Source organism: Saccostrea echinata, unplaced genomic scaffold (genome assembly GCF_033153115.1).
Source record: "Saccostrea echinata isolate AGI-Se365-2 ecotype Australia unplaced genomic scaffold, CSIRO_AGI_Sech_v1 ptg000025l, whole genome shotgun sequence".
Lineage (NCBI taxonomy): Eukaryota > Metazoa > Mollusca > Bivalvia > Ostreida > Ostreidae > Saccostrea > Saccostrea echinata.
The window spans coordinates 13,523,148-13,548,478 of NW_026889774.1; the positions used below are offsets into that span (position 1 = coordinate 13,523,148).

Consider the following 25,331-nt stretch of genomic DNA (forward strand, 5'->3'; position numbering starts at 1 on the left):
CTTCTCTACGAGTCTCTAAGCTGTGACACCTAGATACTGACACGTCCCATTTCCCGTATATTGGTCGGAACCTTTTTGATACATATAGTATATACTTGTCATTATATATATATATATATATATATATATATATATATATATATATATATATATATATATATATATATATATATATATAAAATAAATGCAAAGGAAATTTTTAATTGCACCTAATTTATACATTCATCAGCAATACCGTGCTCATTATGAGTTAAAAATTAAAAACACACACCTTCTTTTGGTAATCAGTGGTGATAAGTATGTATACTTATGCGACACATTTAATTTAATTCAACGATTTCACGTATACTAAATACTAGTAAAACAGAAGGGAAAACCAAAGATACTGAGCAATGCTTTTGTCTTGTCACCCCCGTGTCATAGGAATGGAATGTTCCAAGGGAGACTGAAGGGACATCCGGGCTGCAAACGAGACATCACAGACACTGTAGTCTCTAGATAATTATACCACTGGAAAACAAAACAAAACAAAACAAAAACGCTTGTCCTCTAGGAATCAACAGGTTAGACCAAGTATCTACTGGGTATGCTTGATCAAGTGTCTCCTAAAATTGGTCAAACTTTGTGCCCTGTTTCATGAAGATATTGACAGTATTTGGTAAGCATGTGCATGACTTGAACATCAACTGTTGAATATCAAGTGCGATGGTGCCCACAAGGCCCTGCACATGAAAGGAAGAAGAAATGTGTTTGAAGTGCATATGTGTTAAAATAAGTATCAATATTTTAGTAATGGAGGGCAGGTCAAGTTCTATAATCCATTTGGTGAATAAGGTGGCTTTGCTTTCTTTCGGTGAATATTTTTGGAAACTCGATCCAGTAGGCATGGTAGGCCTCAAAGACAATTGTACTGTACATTTTTAAAAAATGATGGTAATGTTAGACAGACCAATAACTTTTGACTGATATGATTTGATATGATTTGTTGAGATTCTCATGTTAAATTTTAAGAAAGCATTTGTGGGTGCATATTTTTTCTAGCCTTGATGTTCTGTGGTTTAATACTATAATGTGCAAAATAATTTCAACATTGTTCAAGATGCTAGTCCTACAGTTTTGTGTAATTGGAAGGCAAACCTGGTACTTTGAGTAAATACAGTATAAATTTAAAAGCCAGGGCCATCTTTATTTACATAAAAATTTGGACTAAGACCAAAACGTAATTTTGCAAATAACTTTCTTTTTTTGAAAATTGTTTTAATCTTTTTTAAAAATATAGATTGAAAGGTATTTTTATACAAGCAATTTTTATATTAATTTGGCAAATTTTACAATCAACTTGTTTTTAGCTCACCTGAGCCGAAGGCTCAAGTGAGATTTTCTGATCGAAATTTGCCCATTGTTGTTGTCGTTGTAAACTTTTCATTCACATTTTCATCTTCTTCTCAACAACATTGGACCAATTTCAGCCAAACTTGGCACAGAGGGGGAACTCTACCAAATAAGTTACAGTGATGGTTGGAAACCATTTTATGAAGTCATGAATTTCTTTCCTTGACATTTTAACTTAAAATATCAAAAGGTGTCTTCATTAAGTCATTGGGAGCTTTGATATGAAAATTCATAGAAATAGCTAAAAAAAAAAATATAAAGTTATCATATGGAAACTATTTTTTTTTGCACGGTATGAATTTTATGTGTTCTTGACTTTTAAACTTTTGACCTAAAAATAAATAGGGATCTTTTCTAAATCACTAGAACTAAGATAAGAAACTTCATTGAAAAGCTCAAAGTAAAAGCTAAATTTAATATCTAGAAACCATTTTTTGCCATATATAAATTTCTGACCATGACCTTTTGACCTCAAAATCAATAGGAGTCTTTTTAAAGCCATTTTGAGTTGTTATATTAAATTTCATTGAAAAAGCTCAAAGGAAAACTGAAGTTATCATCTGAAAACTGTTATTTGCAATGTATGAAATTATGACCTTGACCTTTGACTTTTTGACCTGAAAATCAATAGAGGCCTCCTTTAGGCTACAGCTACAGGGAGTTGTGATATAAAAATAATTTTATTACAAAAGCTCAAAGACTTTTTAAGATATCACCAGGTAAAGAAAGTGTTACACACAGACATATTGAATAGGTTTATGAACTTGACCTTTGAGCTTGACCCTTAAATCAATAGGTCTTTAAGCCATAGGGAGTTGTGAAATAAAATTTTATTGCAAAAGCAGGATATTTTTAGCTCACCTGAGCCAAAGGCTCAAGTGAGCTTTTCTGATCAACATTTGTCCGTTGTCTGTCGTCGTTGTAGTCGTTGTCGTCGTTGTTGTAAACTTTTCAAATTTTCATCTTCTTCTCAAGAACCACTGGGCCAATTTCAACCAAACTTGCCACAAAGTATTCTTGGTTAAAGGGGATTCAAGTTTGTTCAAATGAAGGGCCACGCCTTCTTCCAAGGGGAGATAATTAAGAATTTGTGAAAAATTAATGGCATCATTAAAAAATCTTCTCCTCAAGAACCACAGTGCTTGAAAATATGAAACTTATGTGGAAGCATCCTCAGATAGTGTAGATTCAAGTTTGTTCAAATCATGTCCCCTGGGGGTCGGGTGGGGCCACAATGGGCGATCAAAGTTTTACATAGGAATATATAGGAAAAGTCTTTAAAAATCTTCTTCTCAAGAACAGCAAAGCCGTGATTGGTCATATGTACATGGAAGCATCCTCAGGTAGTGTAGATTCAAATTTGTTCAAATCATGACCCCCGGGGGTCGGGTTGGACCCCAATGGGTGATCAAAGTTTTACATAGGAATATATAACCCGAAAAAATCTTTAAAAATCTTCTACTCAAGAACAGCAAAGCCATGATTGGTCATATTTAAATGGAAGCATCCTCAGATAATGTAGATTCAAATTTGTTCAATTCATGAGCCCCCCCCCCCCCCTCCCCCCCACTTTTATATATAAACTTTTCAACCTTTCAAGACTGAACTGATTTCTGCTTTTTTCTAGCCATAGTGCTCAGGTGAGCGATGTGGCCCCTGGGCCTCTTGTTATAATAAACAATGAGCCAATTACTAAAATAGTGAAATTCATGGCATCTGGATTTAGGAGGGGCTAGGTTGGTCAAATATTGTAAAATTATATCCCCCCCCCCCCCCCCCCCCCGAACCACTTTTTTATTTATTTATTTAAACTTTTCAACCTTTCAAGACTGAACTGATTTCTGCTTTTTCCTAGCCATAGTGCTCAGGTGAGCAATGTGGCCCCTGGGCTTCTTGTTGAATATTGTTCTGAAATGAAAGTCTTCCACAAAGATAGTGTATGAATTTATTACCTTGACCTTTGACCTTTTGACTTCAAAATCAACAGGGGTCTTCTTTAGGCCATAGGGGTTGTGATATAAAATTTCATTGCAAAAGCTCAAAGGATTTTTAGCTCTTCTGAGCCAAAGGCTCAAAGAGCGAATGCTATGGCCATTTGTGAGGTGTGCGTAAACTTTTTAGAATATGGGCCATAACTCAAGAACCCCTTGGCCAATTATTGTCAAATTTGTCACAGGGTGTCCTTGGCCCAAGGGCTCCTGTTTGTAATAAAACTAGGGTTGTGACCTTTAAACAAGGGGAGATAATTAGGAAAATAGAAAAAGTACTAATTGCTAAAAAAATCTTCTTCTCAAGAACACTGGGCAGAATATCACCAAACTTACACAAAAGGATGAAGATATGTTGTAGATTAAAATTTGCACGGGGATTTACCCTGGGGCAAAGGGCGTGATCTCAAGGTCACTTCAGAGTTGACCGAAATTACATTTATTAAAATGTTGATATTTTGCTTACTATAAGGACTAGGATCATCAAATCTTGTCAGTTGATGCATCTAAGGACCTCATATCATGTTGACTCAAAAGTAGGTCACGGTGACCTACTTTTTAAATTTTGCGGCCATTCTTTTTCAAAATGATTTAGAGGCATGTTTTGAACAATTTAGGGCCTATGATCATCAAACTTTGTCAGTTGATGTATCTTGGATCCCCGGAGTAAGTCGATTAAAAAGTAGGTCACCTTGACCTACTTTTTGAATTTTATGGCTAATCTTTTTCAAAACAATTAAGGTCATTAATTCGAATACTGAGAGGTTTAGAATCATTAAATCTTCTAAGATGATGCATCTTGGGGCCATAAAACATATTTATTAAAAAGTAGGTCACAGTGACCTACTTTTTGAACTTTGCAGGCATTCGATTTCAAAGCGTTTTAGAGGCATATTTTGGACATTTTAAGGCTTATGATCATAAAACTAAAAAAAAATAATTTGATGCATCTAGGGTCCTCAAAAAACGTCAACTAAACAGTAGGTCACGGCGACCTACTTTTCAATTTATATGACTATGATTAAATATTTCAGGTACTAATTGGCTTAGAATCATCAAACTTTGTCAGTTGATGCATCTTGGGTCCGCAGAGTTAGTCGACTGAAAAGGAGGTCACTGTGACCTATTTTTGAAATTTTATGGCTTTATTTAAATATATCAGGTACTTATTGGCTTAGAATCATCAAACTTTGTCAGTTGATGCATCTTGGGTCCTCAAAGTGTGTCATCTGAAAAGTAGGTCACTGTGACCTACTTTTGAAATTTTATGGTTATAATTTTAAAAATATTTTAGGTATTAATCGGCTAAGAATCATCAAACTTAATTGATGCATTTTGGGTCCTCAGAGAATGACAAGTGATAAGTAGGTCACCATGACCAACTCTCAGGTACTAATTGGCTTAGAATCATCTTGGGCTCTCGGAGTGTTTCATCTAAAATGTAGGTCATGATGACCTACCTTTGGAATTTCAAGGGTTTATCTAAATATACAGGATACTTAGAGGCTTCAAATAGAAGTAACAGGTTGTACAGTTTATCAGAAGAGCGATTCAAGGCCCTTGGGCCTCTTGTTGAGATTGTCTAGGAACGAAAGTGTTAAACACAGAGATTAGATCAAGGTCAGAAATTTATATATTGCAAAACCAGCTCTGTTTGAGCTTTTTCAGTTGTATATATCATAGCTCCTAGTATCTTAAAGAAAACCCTATTGATTTATAGGTCAAGTGGTCAAAGGTCAAGGTCATAAATTCATACAATGCAAAAAATGGTTTCCAGATGATAACTTTAGTTTTTCTTTAGTTTTTTAGCTCACTTGAGCCGAAGACTCAAATGAGATTTTCTGATTGAAATTTGTCCATTGTCAGTCATTGGTGTAAACTTTTCACATTTTCATCTTCTTCTCAAGAACCACTGGGCCAATTTGAACCAAACTTGCCACAAAGTATTCTTGGGTAAAAGGGATTCAAATTTGTTCAAATGCCATCCAACAACAGTCTACAGATGGAATAAAATTCACAACAAGCGAGTTTATTGGTCTGTAGAGACTACTAGAAAGGGTTAAGAGATGGATAAAATATACATATTGGTTATAGAATATGTCTAGAAGTAGGGAATGAAAGGTAGTTGAATGACCAATGCTGAAAAGTGGCCAAATCCATCCCCAAAGTGCGCAGAAAATCTTGCGCTGTAAATTGCACAATATTTGCATTATGGGATCAGTAGTGTTATGGTCAAAGACTAACATGACTAAAATATAAAACCATAACGCTACAGTTCTGCAGCTAATATTGAACGTGCTTAATACAAATTGATGGTTACAGCGAAATGATTTTCAATTCCTGTGGCTTTAAAATATATTGTGAACTTAGCAAATGAAGAGCCACACCCTCTTTCAAAGGGAGATGATTAAGAAAAAAGACAAAATATAGTTCGGTTATTTCAAAATCATCTTCTCAAAAACAATTGGACCAGAAAAGACAAAACTTGTGTAAAACGTACCTCATATATGTAGATTCAAGTTTGTTCAAATTACTGTCCCTGGGGCTTGGGTGGGACCACAACAAGGGGGTCTAAGTTTAACATTGAGATATGTATCACTAAAAATCTTGATCACAAAGTGAACAATGCCATTAGTCACATTAGCCTTTAAGGCTCTTGTATTGCAAGTTTGATTTAATTATAGCCCCAGGGAGTAGGGTGGGACTACCATCAGAAAACAAAGTCTTAGATAGAAATATAGGAAAAACTCTTTAAAATTCCTCTCAAGAACAGCAGGCCATCTTAAGTTATAATATTAAATATGCAAGCATGCATATGTAGTGGAAAATCAAATTTGTTCAAATCATAACCCCTGGTGGTAGGATGGGGTCACTATAATGGTTCAAAGTTTTGCCTGTTAATAATATAAAGGCAAAAACTATTAAAAGCCTTCATTTAAAGAGCAAAATTAAGGATACACCAAAGGTTTCCAAATGCCAGAATTTAATTTGTATGTAATTCTTTCATTATCAAAGATAACATAATAAAAGTATATATCATTTGAAAGCTTGTTAAATTTACTATTTAATTATCCTATTTTAAACTTTAATTAATAACTTATTTAAAAATTATTTAAATATTACTGTAAATTTTAGTGCATAAATATTTTATTAATCAACTTTTTTGTATTTAACCCCTCAAAGTGGTCATTTTGCTTAAAGGTAGACTAAATATTGAACTTAAAAACTGTATCTCAGATTTTTGATAAATCTTCTAAATCAAAAGTTACAGCCATTTTCCCTTCAATGTTACTAATTTATTAGCCTAATTTAACATTTCCCTCAATAATTCCAAAACTAAGCTAGGTATCAAAAATCTGAGATACGGTTTTGTGAACACACATTTGAGAAGCAGCCCATCCAATTTTCAGAGAAATTGGTCAATAAATAAGGGAGCTGAATCCTTTGAAATAATACCACAAACTGTCTGATCTTACTTTACAGTAGAGGGCAAAACCCCATTACACAACAAAATCTGCCAAAGCTAGGAATATATGACACCTTGGAGATTCAGCTTTGGATACCTGTCACTTAGCCATATTTCCATGCATATTCACAAGAATGGGAGGTTCTTTTCTGTATTTAGATGCTTTTAATTAAGTAAAAATAGGTTCAATTCTGAATCAGAAAGATTTCCCGGAAAATGGCAAGAGCTAAGCTCCACCTCCTATTTTATGGTCATCACTGATCTGTTAGATCTCTTTCTCTAAATCTAGAGTCCCTGTAGTTTAATTACTGATAACCTTTGTGTGGCTAGTGAAGAATTCTCCAAGTGGTCACAGTGATTTATTTCGTCTTTCATGAGCAGGCAGTCACTGGTCAAATCAGAAGCTTCAATAACGGGACATTCACATGTGGCAGTGTTTATGTTTCATTATTGTTAAATAATTAGAAAACCATTTCATAATTACCAAGAATTTTACATGCATTATAAAGCAGTGATTAACTTCTTTTTCTTGGCCAAAAATCTCAAAATTGTTGAAAATCTTGAAAAAAGCCTTTGGTGTATCCTTAAGGGCCATGATAGTCATGTTTATTGCTGCAAGTTTCCTCATGTATTGCAGATTCTTAAAGATCCGCAGGGGTATAGTGAATTATTACTCTTTGGGCTATGATGAGGCCATAACATGGGTCAAAAATTTTCAGGGGAATAAAGAGGGACAGTAATCTTATAAAAATCATCTGATTGAAAATCGCAGGCCCATGGTAATTCAGGTGAGCCTTATGGCCCATGGGGCTCTTGTTTGTTTTTTTTGTAGATTAGAAACAGTGAAAATGGTGATGTCAGACATTTTCCTCAATGAGGACATCATTAAACTGCTGCACAACAAATTTGTCATCATTATAGGAGATTCAAGTAAGTTTTTTTCAGGGATTCACTGAAAGACATAAATTAGACCTATTTTTATTTATGTATGATACATGCGGACAAAATGGATCCATGTACATGTAGTAACATAATTATGTAAAATCATTTATATCTAGAAGTTATAAAGTGTATATAAGAACATTAAGACAAGGTATTGCCACCTAAAATCTTAAAAATGTATTTATAAACAGAGACAAGATCCATTAATTTTCCTGATATACTGCTAGTTCTTGTTAATTTACTTCTGGTCTTGCAAATGAATGAAAATTGCACAAATAAACATAAGTAATCCATCCTGAAAATCAACAGCGATGTAGATATAAAGTTTAAAAATTTCTCTGATAAATATTATGAGTACACGCAAATTAAACTGTTACAACAGATTCAATTTGCTCAATTTTGCAAATGCCACACCAACCAAACACTCTCAGACCTGGCTCCAAGACCATAAACGGAGAATAGACTTGAGTCAAAATTTCAAATTAATATAACTTTTGAAATAATTTTGATAAACAAAATTTTCATTACATGTTTGAACTTGAATATAATACAAACCTGCCAATTTTTATACACATATGCTAAATAAAACTCAAGATATTCAAAATCAAAATTTTGACTTAAATCTGTTCTCAGTTTATGGTCTTGAGGCCTGATTTAGATTGAGGTGACATTTTAGAATAATTCTTAAATTCTCACAAGTACACTCGCAGCTGGACACAGTGTGATGAATTGTAATATTCAACATGTCAATTGAAGTCAAATCAAAGTTAACACAGTCATAACAAAGGAAGCGATAAGTTTGTTTTGAACATGCTTTTTGTAAAGTTAAGTATGAGTGCACGTTTATGGGCTCATCTTCTTTTAATATGACAGTATTTTGTTCAATGTACAACTACAATTTTCTTAAGAACAGCTGACAAATATGTGCTTACTATGTATTAAGACAATGAAAAAACCATAACCCTGATTATCTATTGATATTCAAGAAATCTTTGGGTCCCATTCCATTGATATTTATTTGGTTTTCCTTGAAAAGAGTGTTTTAAATTCATATACCAGTATGTATTAACTTAAGGTATCTATGATTTATATTATGGAAAGAAATAAACATTTTATAAAACTTCAATTTACGGCTAATTTTCAGGACTTGTATGTCCTCTCATTTGTGGACGTAATGAATGTTTGCAGGGAAAAAAAATTTTGGAGCCGCAAGGCCATTTTAGTTGATATTGAAGCATCTCCTTGTTGTGTAGATTCAAAGTTGTTAAGTCCTGACCCAATAGATCTAGGTTAGGCAAAAAAATGGGGTCAAAATTTTTCATTGCAATAAGAGAGGAAATAAATTTTCTAAATATTTTCTTCTCAAAGAAAAGTAGGACCAAGATTACTGATGACCAGGCATTGTGGCCCATAGGAATTTTGTTATTTTGTTTAAGCAAAACACAAGACAAAACATTACTTCCCTATATGCTTACATTAACATTTTATTGTTTTGTTTAGTTCAGAGAGCCATATATAAAGATTTGGTTATGCTGCTGCAGAAAAACCTGTATTTAAAAGACAAACACCTTCGTAATAAGGTAAGACTATGGAATGAAGACTTGTTGAAAGTAATCTTGAAGGTCACCTGAGTAACTAAGGTAATGATGTTTTTATCCATTGATTGTACAACTGTCATAAATTTTGAACATTTATCACTTTTTATCTTGAACCCCTGAACCAATATCAATCAATTTTGCTATAAAACATCTATGGGCAAAATGGAACAAAAATTGTGAATTTCATGGTCTCTACCTTACAGGGCCTTGAAAGGTAGGGCCAAAACCACTAAGATCAATGCAATAATCTTATTCCTTACTCCTGGACATGAAGCAGTAAAACTTTTGGTATTTTAAGCTCACCTGAGCCAAAGGCTCAAGGGAGCTTTTCTGATCAAAATTTGTCCGTTGTCTGTCGTCGTCGTTGTCGTCGTTGTTGTTGTAAACTTTTCACATTTTCATCTTCTTCTCAAGAACCACTGGGCCAATTTCAACCAAACTTGCCACAAAGTATCCTTGGGTAAAGGGGATTCAAGTTTGTTCAAATGAAGGGCCACGCCTTCTTCCAAGGGGAGATAATTAAGAATTTGTGAAAAATTAATGGCATCATTAAAAAATCTTCTTCGCAAGAACCACTGTGCTTGAAAATATGAAACCTATGTGGAAGCATCCTCATGTAGTGTAGATTCAAATTTGTTCAAATCATGACCCCTGGGGGTCGGGTGGGGCCACAATGGGCGATCAAAGTTTTACATATGAATATATAGGAAAAATCTTTAAAAATCTTCTTCTCAAGAACAGCAAAGCCATGATTGGTCATATTTATATGGTAGCATCCTCAGATAGTGTAAATTCAAGTTTGTTCAAATCATGACCCCCGGGGGTCGGATGGGGCCACAATAGGCGATCAAAGTTTTACATAGGAATATATAGGAAAAATCTTTAAAAATCTTCTTCTCAAGAACAGCAAAGCCATGATTGATCATATTTACATGGAAGCATCCTCAGATAGTGTAGATTCAAGTTTGTTCAAATCATGACCCCCGGGGGTAGGGTGGGGCCACAATGGGCAATCAAAGTTTTACATATGAATATATAGGAAAAATCTTTAAAAATCTTCTTCTCAAGAACAGCAAAGCCATGATTGGTCATATTTACATGGAAGCATCCTCAGATAGTGTAGATTCAAATTTGTTCAAATCATGACCCCCGGGGGTCAGGTGGGACCACAATGGGCGATCAAAGTTTTACATATGAATATATAGGAAAAATCTTTAAAAATCTTCTTCTCAAGAACAGCAAAGCCATGATTGGTCATATTTATATGGTAGCATCCTCAGATAGTGTAAATTCAAGTTTGTTCAAATCATGACCCCCGGGGGTCGGATGGGGCCACAATAGGCGATCAAAGTTTTACATAGGAATATATAGGAAAAATCTTTAAAAATCTTCTTCTCAAGAACAGCAAAGCCATGATTGATCATATTTACATGGAAGCATCCTCAGATAGTGTAGATTCAAATTTGTTCAAATCATGACCCCCGGGGGTAGGGTGGGGCCACAATGGGCAATCAAAGTTTTACATATGAATATATAGGAAAAATCTTTAAAAATCTTCTTCTCAAGAACAGCAAAGCCATGATTGGTCATATTTACATGGAAGCATCCTCAGATAGTGTAGATTCAAATTTGTTCAAATCATGACCCCCGGGGGTCAGGTGGGACCACAATGGGCGATCAAAGTTTTACATATGAATATATAGGAAAAATCTTTAAAAATCTTCTTCTCAAGAACAGCAAAGCCATGATTGGTCATATTTATATGGTAGCATCCTCAGATAGTGTAAATTCAAGTTTGTTCAAATCATGACCCCCGGGGGTCGGATGGGGCCACAATAGGCGATCAAAGTTTTACATAGGAATATATAGGAAAAATCTTTAAAAATCTTCTTCTCAAGAACAGCAAAGCCATGATTGATCATATTTACATGGAAGCATCCTCAGATAGTGTAGATTCAAATTTGTTCAAATCATGACCCCCGGGGGTAGGGTGGGGCCACAATGGGCAATCAAAGTTTTACATATGAATATATAGGAAAAATCTTTAAAAATCTTCTTCTCAAGAACAGCAAAGCCATGATTGGTCATATTTACATGGAAGCATCCTCAGATAGTGTAGATTCAAATTTGTTCAAATCATGACCCCCGGGGGTCAGGTGGGACCACAATGGGCGATCAAAGTTTTACGTAGGAATATATTGGAAAAATCTTTAAAAATCTTCTTCTCAAGAACAGCAAAACCATGATTGGTCATATTTACAAGGAAGCATCCTCAGATAGTGTAGATTCAATTTTTTTCAAATCATGACCCCCGGGGATAGGGTGGGGCCACAATGGGTGATCAAAGTTTTACATAGGAACATGTAGTAAAAATCTTTAAAAAAAAAAACTATTTCTTAAGAACAGCAAAGCCATGATATGCATATTCATATTCATATGGAAGCATTCTTAGATAGTGTACATTCAAGTTTGTTCAAACATGACCCCTGGGGGTCGGGTGGGGCCACAATGGGTGTTCAAAGTTTTACATAGGAATACATAGGTTAAATCTTTAAAAATCTTCTACTCAAGAACAGCAAAGCCATGATTGGTCATATTTAAATGGAAGCATCCTCAGATAATGTAGATTCAAATTTGTTCAATTCATGAGCCCCCCCCCCCCCCCCCCCCCACTTTTATATTTAAACTTTTCAACCTTTCAAGACTGAACTGATTTCTGCTTTTTTCTAGCCATAGTGCTCAGGTGAGCGATGTGGCCCCTGGGCCTCTTGTTATAATAAACAATGAGCCAATTACTAAAATAGTGAAATTCATGGCATCTGGATTTAGGAGGGGCTAGGTTGGTCAAATATTGTAAAATTATATCTTATGAGTCTTCTGTACTCATGGAAATCTAGCATGCAAACTGTCTGAATGATTACCGTGGAATGCATGTAGTGAGTGCTCAACATTTTCAAAAGAAAAAAAAAATTGTGAGATTCATGGCTCCAGGGTCTTTGGTTCAGCCTTAGGTTGGGGCTAAGTTGGTCATATAGTCACAGGTGACGATCTTTCTCTATTCATTGAATTTCAGCAGGCAAACTTTTTCTAATTATGTTAAAATAAACAAGTAGCCCTCTACCAAAATTGTGAAATTCATGACCCCTGGGCCCACATTTAAGGGTGCAGGGCTAAGTTTGTGTCATACATTGTATATGGTAATTATTTTTCTTAACTCATGGACATCTAGTAGAAAAAAAAACATGTAGCTCATTTGATAGGTACAATTAGCAGTTACAGTTTACAAAAAAAAAAAAAAAAAAATCATGGCACCTGGGTCCAAGCATTCAGGCTCCAGGAGTTGGTCATATTTTGACATCTTTGAGAAATCTTCTTTTCTAAAGGACATCAAGACAGCAAACTGATTATATTACAATGAAACCTTCACTTGAAAAAAAAAATTGTAAAAATTCATGTCCCCCTGAGTCCAACACCCAGGCCTCAGGGTGGAGCTGTGTAGGTAGTATATTAAAAATACATTAGACACTTAAGGTGTCACAGTTCCCCAGTTCCACATACTGTACATCTTAATGTGTATTTGTTGATGCAGTATTTAAAATATACAATGATTTGACCCAGTTGAGGAAACTTGTAAGGAAAACTGTTGTTCAGTTATATTGAATGTTCTTGAACATTTTTACTCTAAAGTAATTGTATATGAAACATTACAGGGCGAGATGAGTTTTGAAAGAGATGAATTAATTGAGGGAGGTCGTAAAGGATTAATGAGCAATGGCGTGAATTACAGGGAGATAAGACAGTACCATAGGGAAAACCACCTTATCCGCTTTTACTTCGTCACCAGATGCTACAATACCTATATGGAATCAATATTGTCTGACATCAGCAAAGATCCCAAACCAGATATCATAATAATGAATTCCTGTCTGTGGGACATCAGCAGGTGTGTATAACTTTGTAGCTTAGCTAGACTGTTCAGTAGTGAGTTGTCTGTGGGACATCAGCAGGTGTGTATAACTTTGTAGCTTAGCTAGACTGTTCAATAGTGAGCTAATGCCTCAGCTTTCGTATTTCAAACAACATTTCTTAACCTCAGGGGTTATCTTGCAAAATTCATGAAAAACTTTATTTCTTAAACATAGGATTGTAGTTTGAAAAACTAGAGCAGAGCTCGTTGCAAAGCAACGAGTAGGTCTTCCGTTGGAGCTGCGAACAGGAAGAAGTGACCTTGAGTCAAGGTCATGCCACATTCTAAGGTTATAAGCAATCTTGTAAGGGGTATCAACTTGCAATGTCTCACCAGTAGAAAGACAGTTAAGGAATGTTGTTTCTCCGTTGATGACCTTGAACTCGTTCAAATGACCTTGCATCAAACCATGACACACTCTGGTTATAAGAAAACCCCATCTATGTGTAACCGACTCGACAAGTTAACACATGTTCTTTCAGACCATTCATCCAGTCAAAACATTCTTTCCTTAGTGACCCTAAATTTAATCAACATGGCCGTAGGAACCGAGGGGGGCGTGCCCCCCAATAATTTTGCCGATATATAGATTACAATAGTAGACATAGATACTATAGCTTGTGCCACCTCAATAAAAACGTCTGATAACCTTCTTTTTTTTTTTTTTGCTTGTCAAGGAATATTTGGTAGTTGGTGACCTTTTTTTTTGCTTGTCAGGAAATTTATGGTAGTAGTGCCCCCTCAACTGTCAACTGAAAATGTATGGCTGTGCCCCCTCCCCCCCCCTCCCCCCCCCCCCCCCAAAAAAAACAACTGAATTTGCTTCCTATGTGCCTGATCAAGGCAATGATACACTCTGTATGATAATTATTCAGCGATACCCTTTTGTGTGTTTCGGAATTGACAAGTTCACAGTTTGCATTTATTGCATGATAGTGAGGGAGACATGAAGATTTCTTCGCCCATAAAAAATCATATTCCGCGAGGGTAACATGAAGATTTCTTCGCCCATGAAAAATCATACTCCCTGAAGGCAACGCCCGAGGGAAATATGATTTTTCATTTGTGAAGAAATCTTTATGTCTCTATTATGCAATAAATTGTTTATAATACCGAATTAACCAAAATGCAGGAATTACAAAGGAGATCCAATGAATAAAGCAAACATGCATTTGATGAGAACGATATGAAAGAGATGTAAGTTACAGGTACACCAATAGCCTCGTTTCATTAAAAAAAAATTCCTACGTGACAAGTTTGTGTGATCACACCAGTAACATTCAAACACCATTACATTTTTACACATTTAAATCGACACAATCAATCAACGATAATATGTTGACGGTGCGACTGTTGGGCGAGTGCATTGTTCACTTAATTTTTAGATCCGCCTCTTCAAACAGCACGAGACATTTGGAATGTCTAGACTGTGACGTCTCATGACGTATGTTAGCTGTACTTCCATAAACGAATTTTGAAAAGTGCAAACATTTTAACAAAGAACGTTTAATCTACTATCTGTATGCAATTCCATTAATTAAGGTGATTTTTTGGGGTGAATTTTTAGTTGTTGTTACCGCGCGAACGAAGTTAGCAGCGTCGCTATAAACAATCTAACTCCTCACTCGTTTAATTGTGACGTCACAATCGTGAAACACGACGTTTTGTTGCAGGGCAAACATGATGGACACGTGACTTTCTCGGCCAATCAAATTCTATTTTACTAGTGATTTTTCACTTGTAAGCTAGTTTTCACAGAGGTATAATAAACGTTTTTTTAGACCATACATCGAAATAAATTATCATAATTTCTATAGTCGTAATTTATTAGGTTCAACTCACTGCTTTAAAGGATCATCGTAAATGTTTTATGCCCGATTTGGATTTTTGAAACACTGATGCCCCCATATGGCATCTTATGGCAAAAGTTAAAGTTTCTCAAATGCAAGTCAAACTCCATGGTCAAGATCAAAAGATAAAAAAAATGTTATTACCCAAATAAAGGTCTTGAACAAAGAATATACTGTGAAATATATACTAGTATAGCAGCAACAGTTTAATGCCAAGGTTAATTTCTTTAAAAGGTCAAACTCCAAGGTCAAGGGATCATAATTGTTTGTACTTGAGGGAAGGTCTTAATTGTTACAAGGAATACACATATGGTTTTAAAAAAGCCTTAGCACCAACTGTTCAAAAGTTAAAACCAAGGTTAAAGTTTTTCAAAAGTAGGACATACTCAAAGGTCATGGTAAAATGGTCAAAATTAAAGGTATACAATGACAGGCCTTGTCACAAGAAAATTACCTATGTAATATAAAAGCCCTAGTACTAGTCATTCAAAAGTTATTGTCAAGGCTAAAGTTGTTTAAAAGTTGGTCAAACTCCAAGATCAAGGTCAAATGGTCAAACATATTTATACCCAAGGAGGAGACTTATCACAAGGGATACAGATGTGAAGTATAAAAGCCATAGCACCAACTGTTCAAAAGTTTTGGCCAAGGTTATAGTTTGGTAAAATTTTGCGAAAGAGGATCAAACTCCAAGTTCAAGGTCAAGAGGTCAAATATGTTGGTACCTGAAGGAAATCCTTGTTACTAGGAATACACATAAGAAATATGAAAGCAGTAGTTCCAACCAATCAAATTTTATGGCCATAGTTTTTTGCGGACAAAGAGGCTAACACAGTCTAACAGACAAATAGACAGGTGGACAGGACAAAAACTGTTTGCCCCCCGGATCTTCGATTACAGTAGCATAAAAAAAATGTCGGCGTCTTTGGGTTTTCGCATTGGCCTTAAATCTGAAAATCCAAAGGATCACAAGGTGCATTACGATACGCTTTCACATCATGTTCTATAACCCAGAGCATATTGTCTGCAAAGATAAATATTTATTTCAGTATCTAATTAGCTATGCATAATTATCTATGTTGTTTTAAAAAGAAAATATAAAAAAAATATTTGTTTTATATTTTTCGATGTAGAGATACGCCGAAAATGTTTTCCTATTTTAAGTCCTATCGCAATACATATTTGAAAGAAAGTGTGTGTTGGAGGGGGGGGGTCATTACATTTTTGCTGGGATTCGCCTATGTATGACCGTAGAGAAACAAAGAGTGGGGAGGGTGCAAGCAGCAACTAAATCAAAATTTACATATTAAAACTACAGCAAAAGACTATTTTCAGAAGGTCCCCCCCCCCCCCGGTACAATCCGTACAACGGACCTGTGAAAAAAATACTGATCCTACATTCAGAGTCCCAGGGCACCAGGAAAGAGTGGCAAAAAGAGAATATCGGTTTATTTCAGTCTATAAGTCGAATCAAAACATCTTTTCCTCAAGAGTCTTCTTTCTTTGAGTTCATCCCAGTGATCGTGTGATTTATTTCATTTATTTTACGTTCTGTACTGGACTTGGAAAATGAGGACATCTTTAGGTTCCTGAGCTGGCCTTGAAGCCCGCAGAACAGATTTTCTGCTTTATGATAAATTCAAGTGATATGTAATCCGGTATTAATTTTGTGTTGCTTTTTTTAATGTTAATTTCATCAAGAAATATGAAAAATTAATGTTTTAACTATACACAGTGAGGCATTTTTTGTGTGGAACGATTATCAAATGGGGTTTTCACGATTTTTTCATATGGTACACATGATGAGTAAGTGCAATAAATATAATTTGTGGAAAAAATGTCCAACAAGCCCCGGGGTTGAATATCGGGGGGGGGGGGGGGGGGGTGTCTGTCCACAAGTACCTTTTGTCAAGCCCGTAGAAAGCAATTTCAGTTTTTTTGGAGGGAGGGGGGCAAATAGAAATTTCCACAGGTACTTGTACTCGATTTTTTTTCTTATGGTACACATGATGAATAAGTGAAATAAATATAATTTGTGGAAAAAAAATGTCCAACAAACATCGGGGTTGAATTTGGGGGGGGGGGGATCCTGTCCACAAGTACCTGTGGAAATTTCTTGATACATAAACAGAATTTAAAAGCATGTATAAGACATCAATTGAAGGGAGAGGGCACGGCCGTAATTAAAAGTTATATAGAGACTAGGAAGGAATGAACTGTCATTAAATTTTGGTTAAGAACTATTACCTAAACTCTTCACTTTCACATTTTCAATTACAGATTCTTGTTTTTAAAAAGCTACACATGTACATTGATATGTATCTATTAGATGCATAAATTATGTTATTAATCATTTTATCTTAAAGGAAAAGTAAAAATCTCAATCAAACTTGTTCCGCATATTATGCTCTCTGATTCATTACTCAACAGATGCTTCATATACATAGACTGCAGACTGCAGGTGTGATAAATTCACAGCATGCAGCTCCAGCCTTAATTCCAACTTTGTTCCAAAATATTATTATTCAACGCGAAAAATTAGAATTAGCCGATAGAATATTTTGAATCACTTCGGAAATGCTGCCGTAACACCAGACTGAGTTCACAATATCGAGTGATTTTGATTGACAGGTGTAGCGCCGTTGTGCATGGATTTCGTGTAACTGCAGATTGTGGTTGAAAATAATAAACAAACAGATCTAAAGAAAAGATATTGTATACTGTACATATATTTGTTAAGAACCAGTTCATTCATGAAACGAATTTAGTCGTATTATGTGGGCCCATGTTAGATCATTTAGGGTATTCCGAATCACCCCGCATATCGCGACTCTCGGTAATTTACCTTACCGCTGTACCTCGCACGACACATGCACAGGTGTGACAACCAAACAGTCATTATTAGTAAGGTCTATACTTATTGCATACAACAAATAAAGAGGTAAACATAATGCGTTAACTAAAAGAATTAATTATTTTAATTCATTAACTTCCTACCCTTTTCGAAGAAAATGCCCGTGTAGAAACGTTGCATGGTATTTCTCATCGATGTCGTGGCGTTGTTGGTGGATGAAACATGGCATATAAGGTATCGATAGAACGGCAATTTTATAAGCTTTTGTGAGTATTATTTGTTTTTTATAACACCTCAAAAATATACTAGTTATGGCCGCATTTATAGCCCCCTATAGTTTCGAACCACGTGTGTACATGCCCCTAGCCAAATAAATTGCACACGCTACATGTATACTTGTTATATGTCAGATTATTATTTTTTTATAACATTGTTTTTCTTAAATGCAAGGGGTATGAAAGTAATGATTTGACAAAGCAAGAGCTATAATAAGACTATCCCGGGTCCCGGTATACACTTGATCAGTGTTGATCAATGTTGATATGTACGAGTACACGTATGCAGTGATATACGTCATTCTTGATAATCATGAAATCTAAACATGAGTTGGTTTAATTCCTTTTCACAATTTTTTTTTATCATCATTATATCATTATTTGGTAGCCTACTCGTAGAATTATGACAGTTCAATGTTAATTATTTGCATTAAAAAAATCACATAGGTAAAAAAAAAAATTACATAATTATCATGATTATATTTACAGGACAACAATTTACAATCAGGTAATTTCAGAAAGTAAATATTCTGTTGGTATTTGCTTTTCTGCATGATCCGCCTCTGAGAACGCTGTTTTATAGTGTTGTCTACAGAAGGGGGGGGGGGGGCTTTAATAACTTAATAAAAAAAAACCAACAACATTCAACAAGAAAATAATTCTTTTTATTTTTTGATACTTTTGGTAAACAATACCAACTAATTCATTAATTATAATGTTGTTATCTGACTGTTTTTAGCCATTTACCAGGTGATTCGAAATACCCGGAAGTGACCTGCAATACACTAAAAAGGTGATGTAAATATAAATCCCTGTCAAGGCCGCTGTATCGTAGATAGACTCGCCGTGTAATGTAGATTTGATTTTTCATTGAATTGGCTTTCCTTTAATACCAACCAACCATTTATAAACTTGTTAATAAAATCGTTTACCGTCAAAATGTAAAAAGTGATTCGGAATACTCTAAATGTACTCGTTATAAAAACAACTCATTATCAACTCAGTGGACCGATAATTTACTTCAAAATAAGCTATAGATCAATAAAATTGATTTCAGATTAACCAATATTTTGTTGCAAAGATAATGTAAAACAGAGACCGGGGATTTTGTATTTCTCTGTATTTTAAACACTCGATATGCGTACATTTGGGGCGCTCTTGCATATACATGTACACTTGTACATTCGAATTCATGATCGTGCTTATAAAAAGAGCATGTTCTGTACTTGCATGCATGTATGTATGTATGTATGTATGTATCTGTAAAACTTTTCGATTTTCCCGAGAATTCATCCTCACAATGTCAATTAAGGTTCCGAAATCACATGTGAGGATGCCGAGAATTGAAAAAGTCACCTCCACTTACAATTATCATGCATGTGTACATGCAGTTTAAAACACGAGACAGAAAAATAAATTGTTGCAAACTTAATGGTTAAGTCGGCAATTAAAATGCGTAAAACTTGAAATGAATAAATGCACGGGCGGTAAGGATTGATAAAAATAAGCGTGAGATAGAGTAAAATAAAATAATATGTAAGATTCGAAATGATTTCAAACCCAATTTTCCATTAATCGCTATGAGTACACAATGTATTTTAATACCGATATGACCCCGGCTCTCTGCGGCCACGTGTGCACGAAGACTGGGTTACAAAGCGACAGAGCAGAATGTAAACTGTGCTGTAAGAAGGCGTGAATTATTGTATGTTTAAAAGTATTATTTGATGTATATACATGTAGTTTAATATTTAATGAAAAATTAAATGAAGAAACAATTAAGAGACTGATAGTAAAAATTATACTTTACACAAGTATTAATACTTAATACTTCCATCACTAATTGCAATTATTTGCCTTAGCACCTTTTCAATTACAATTGAAATAGAATACAATTACAGGGGACAGAGAAATAAATTGTTTGTTTGTTTTTTATATCGTATTTCTGTGTCGACAGTGAACAGGCCGGAAAAAGCGATTAAAATTCGAAATGATTTTATGCACCAGTGTTTGAAATTAAGACTAAATCAAAGATGCAATTACACGGGACAGAGAAATAAATTGTTTGTTTTTTTTTTTGTTTTTGTTTTTTTAAATCGTATTGCTGTGTCGACAGTGAACAGGCCGGTAAAAGCGATTAAAATTCGAAATGATTTTATGCACTAGTGTTTGAAATTAAGATTAAATCAAAGATGAGATTAAGTTATCTTAAAGATTCAATATAAATTTAAAAAACACAATGTTTCATTAGTTGTTGTTTCTACACGATGGATTTAAAACGTGATCACAGTCTTCACAGATATTTGTTTTGTTTACATGGTTTATGACCGCAGGTGGCTGGTCGATGGTGACCTCGGCAACGTGGGATCGCGGGTTGTGTTACATAACTAAAAACATTTAGGTGAACATGGAGAAATGCGTACTGTTAATGATCATTAATTATTCGATGCTTAAAGTTTAATATTACTTATATAGTTATATAGATACATTTAATTCCTTCCTTTATTTGAAGACGTGTTCCCTTTAAATCTAAATTAAAAAAGAAAAGAAAGTTGTAAAGAATAATTTATGAGTGAACCACAGAACACGTTTAAAACCTTATTTAGAAGAAAATTAGCATTAAATACAGTAGGGTATATAATTTATTGCAAGTTTGTTGAAGTTATACACATGAAGAGTTCCGATTTACTTGCCGAATGAAAACGCTTACCTGTTTACGGGACCTGCTTTTTACCTACATATTACGACATATTACGCAATACTCGAACAAAACAACATTTGTATGAGATCAATAAGGTGTTAAAGAACAACTTTAATTCCGAAAGCCATATCGAAATATTTACCGTTTTTGAGTTATAAAGCGAAAACTTTCAAGGGCTCTAGATCCCTAATTTTAGGGGCCAGCCCCTTTTAAATGATATCAAATGAAAGCTCTTGCTATTATGCACAACTTTTATTCTACATGTTTTAACAAAATATTTTTAGTTTTAAAGATATAAAGGAAAATATGTCAAAATTTTTGCTCTTTTCCGCGTTCTAACTTTTGACCCCTCTCTAGCGCCATTTTTAATGCAAAAATCAAAAAACAAAAACCGATGTGCACAACTTCAATGCTTCCTCTTTTCAATTTCAAAGGGTTATGTGCTCCAATTATTACAGTCTCAGAGCCTTTGTCTGGAAACCAGAGGCATAAAAATTTCAATCAAAGGGGAATAACTCGTGAACAGAAGGTAATTTCCGAATTGTATTACAGTATTCTGAGAGTGTTTTGCAAAGTCTAAAAACTCTGAAAATTTGAACAAAATCCGTTCAGAAATGAGGAAGATATGAAGCTTCAAAGTTGGCGTCTATCAGAATCAGTAGAAGGTCTTCCGTTGGAAACGGAAGACCTTAATAAATTAACTGTTTGTGACATTCAGATATATACTTTATAAAGTGTAGACACATTGTATTGTATTCAGAATTGAAATGTTAAATTTTATTATGCCATTTGGGAGTTGTATTATCCTTCAAAACGGTTTTCAGACATTTTGGATGTGAATTACTGTATACAGGGTTATTTTCACCCCATGTTATTTTAGCCCTTTCACACTTGCAAAAAATTTTGCCCCATTTTAAATTCGCCCAGTCACAATTCTGTTTAACAAATTATACTACAATTTTTGAATTCGCTCAATTTTAAATAAGCCCACTTGTGTGTAGGATGAAAGGGATGAAAATAAAACAGGGTGAAAATTTCCTTGTATACAGTATATAGAATCCACAGCAAAAGACTCTTTTAAAACAGTGAGACTCCCCACCCCTTGATTCCCTAGAACTACAGGCTTGAGAATTGAGGAAAAAAAACATGAATATGATTAATTTGTGATCAGCAAATTGAAGAATGAATTGTCACAGTAATTACTGAAAGAATTTTTGGAACAATAAATGTAGGTTCCCTTTAATTTATGGGTCATTGAAAGATTGTTTATGTTTTAGATTACATATTACAAATAGGCTAAAACATTGAGTCTTGGTTTATATAATCAGTTTATACCTAAACATCACTGTTGTGATGAGTTTTCCACCAAATCATATAACTGAAGGATGATAAAAGGTTAATGTCTATAGAATTATATTTGGATAAAGCCAATCAGAGGTCAAAGTCAGATTTATTTTTTGGAATAATTTAAAGCTTTGTAAGTTTGGTAGTTGGAAATAATGCATGTATCTACTTTCTATTGTAGATATGGAAAAAATGGTGTAGAAGAATACAAGGTGAACTTGGTTCGCCTTTTTGACCGTTTAAAGGAGGTTGTGTCACCTGATTGTCTTGTCATCTGGAATGCCACTCTGCCCATCTCAAAAAATGTCCGAGGAGGTTTCCTGATACCAGGGGTAGAGTTCATGAATAGTACACTAAGACTAGATATTCTGGAGGCCAACTTTTATGCCCAGCAGGTGGTCGTGTCTCATGGATATGATCTTCTGGATCTTCATTATTATATGAGAAATCAGCTTCATCGCAGAGCTGGAGATGGTGTACACTGGGATCAAACTGCTCATCGTCGCATGACAAATTTACTCCTGACACATATATCAGGTAATAAAATGACAGGAATTTATGGGGGTCAGTTGTGTTGTACATCCTTTAATTCATAGCCTTTCACAAGGTTCAGGCCCCTGAGTGGAGTATACATCGCAACTTCGAAAAGTTTCTTCTTTAGTCATGGACATTTTGCAGCCAAACTGCTTTACATGTACTACAATGAGTGTCATGTTACCCTGTACCAACATTTTAAAGTATATAGCTCCAAGTTCCAGCATTCAGGCCCTATGGTGAGGCCAGTTGTTGGACAAACATCCAAATCTGGTCAAATGTGTCAACAATTAAAATATTTAATAAGAGAATTCAAATAAAATAGATAAGTTCTGCAGGGTTGCATATATCCTTTTAAACCTTAGGGGTCATTTGGGCCCCCAACTTCACATGTGTTACTAGTCCATATTGATATTTTGAGGCCACAATTTTCTCTTCTTTTAGTAAAAAGATCTTTTCTTATTATAATCCGAGAGAAAAATACTTTATTTTCTACAGTATTTCTTTTTCAATTTTTCCTGCGGATTTTGAAACCACTTGTATGAAATTCTATGTTCACTTCAAGGCATGTATTTTGAATTATATGTTTCTGTTGTAAAATTACAGAAAGCATTCTTTACCAACGTTCAAAGTGATAAAGTGAAATCAGAAAATGTCTTCTACATTCTTATTTCAGGAGGAAAATTAATGTAAATAAATCTGCTACTTATGAATAATACACAGTGCTACTTATGAATAATACACTGTGTGCATCTAAATAGGATATGGAAAACCCGCTACTGTTGATACATAAAAGGAAAATTAAATAAAATTTAAATTAAATATAAAAAATTTTCATACTTTAAAGGAAGCATATCATCAACACGATTCTGGATCTTGAAAGCATTTTATAGGAAGAAAACAGTGAAAATGAAAGTGCATTTAATAGTAGAACCAAACCATGATCTTTGGTCCGGAAAAAGTCTGATAAAATTTTTACTCGCCATGTGGGCTATAACATCCTCAAGAGTTGGTCGCGCACAGGCAAAATTACTCGCATTTGCAAATTGTCCCATAAATCAATAAACATGAGCTGTGAAATTCCTTATCATGAAGGAAAGTACAACAATCATTATTAGTATGAATTTTATATTCAAATTAAATATTTTTCAAGTCAAAATTTCACTGAAAAAATTTTAACATGAATACCAAATAATTGCTCTCTTTGCACTAATTTAAGGGCACAGGGTGCTTATTGGGGATAATGAGTGCTCAGGGTACTATCAAGATCCATGGGCCTCTCGTTTGTTAGTGTAAATCTGATGCAAAATTATCATACGTATTTTTCTGTTAATTATAGAGGCTTGGCGGCTGAAACTTCCAGGACGATCTGAAGAAATCAGACAATTAACAGAACAAGTTGGACAGGTTTTACCCAGTGACACGGGGAGAGTCCAGTTTTCTGGTGGTCATCAATATAGAAGAGGTTCCAATCATTTCAGGGGTTCTGCAAATACTGGTAGATGTGGAAATTTAAGAGAACCTGTTGTTGATTATCGATCTCCAGTAAGCAATCTGTACGCTAGTTCAAGGAACATGTGGAATTCAAATAACAATGTTCCATCTGAAACAGCTCCAAATCCAAACTCACATTACCAGAGAAGAGAAAAGGCAACAGGTACTTGCTACAAGAGATGCCAACAAGAAGAAGAGGATTATTATTACTGTAGACAGGAACAGTTAGGTGAGAGTGCTAAGTCAGAGGAGTTCCACAAAGATCTGCAGATTCCAACAGGTGACAGATTTCACATGATAGATATTAATTCCAACCTCTGTGCACCCTTTACTTGGAAGCCTTACAGTGAACAGAATATCCCAGGATGCAGTAAACCAAGAGGGGGATTCAATAGAAAGAAGAATCCATACCACATGAGGGAAAAAAAGAACAGGAAAGATTCAAGTTGTAACAAGAAGTTTTTGTAAATGTGTATTTGAAACTGTTGTATTTGAAACAATGTGGAAAGTTATATCTCAAAAGAAAAAGATATTTCTTAGAGAAAAGCATTTTTTTTTGTTTTGTTCACTGAACATGCTGAAGGTTGGTTACCTGAAAAAGTTCTTTCTTTCTTTTATTATGTGTTACATTTTCTGTAAACCATTGATATTTGAAGCAGAATAATAAATTTGCAAGTTAAAAAATCTTTGTCTTTGTTTTTAGCTGTTCTTGTTGAAAAGCAGAACAACTTGATCAATAGTAAAAGTATCCTATTCATGATCTTTCTGTAATCAGATTTTCTGACTAGTTCTGGTTGATTTCAGCAAAACATAGTTATACAAGATTATATCAGTATACATACTTAAAACACAATTATGGACTCGGATATTCAAGGAAGCCATGGTCGGACTGTTCTTCCGTTGTCCCCCCTCCCCGCTTCTGTTAA

At 34.7% G+C, this 25,331-nt stretch overlaps 1 protein-coding gene across 2 annotated transcripts; it reads left to right on the top strand.

Moving 5' to 3' along the window:
- The first annotated feature begins 463 nt into the window (after nucleotides 1-463).
- Nucleotides 464-25,068, top strand: LOC133192644 (PC-esterase domain-containing protein 1A-like). Of its 2 annotated transcripts, none has more exons than XM_061328642.1 (6): nucleotides 464-563; nucleotides 7,679-7,776; nucleotides 9,289-9,368; nucleotides 13,097-13,329; nucleotides 22,559-22,914; nucleotides 24,251-25,068. In XM_061328642.1, the coding sequence occupies exons 2-6, from the start codon at nucleotides 7,695-7,697 to the stop codon at nucleotides 24,871-24,873; spliced, it is 1,374 nt and encodes a 457-aa protein (XP_061184626.1). In that variant the 5' UTR covers nucleotides 464-563; nucleotides 7,679-7,694; the 3' UTR covers nucleotides 24,874-25,068. The 2 variants fall into 2 exon arrangements, with proteins under 2 accessions (XP_061184626.1, XP_061184627.1); XM_061328643.1 differs by lacking the exon at nucleotides 464-563 and adding an exon at nucleotides 578-658.
- The last annotated feature ends 263 nt before the right edge of the window (nucleotides 25,069-25,331 follow it).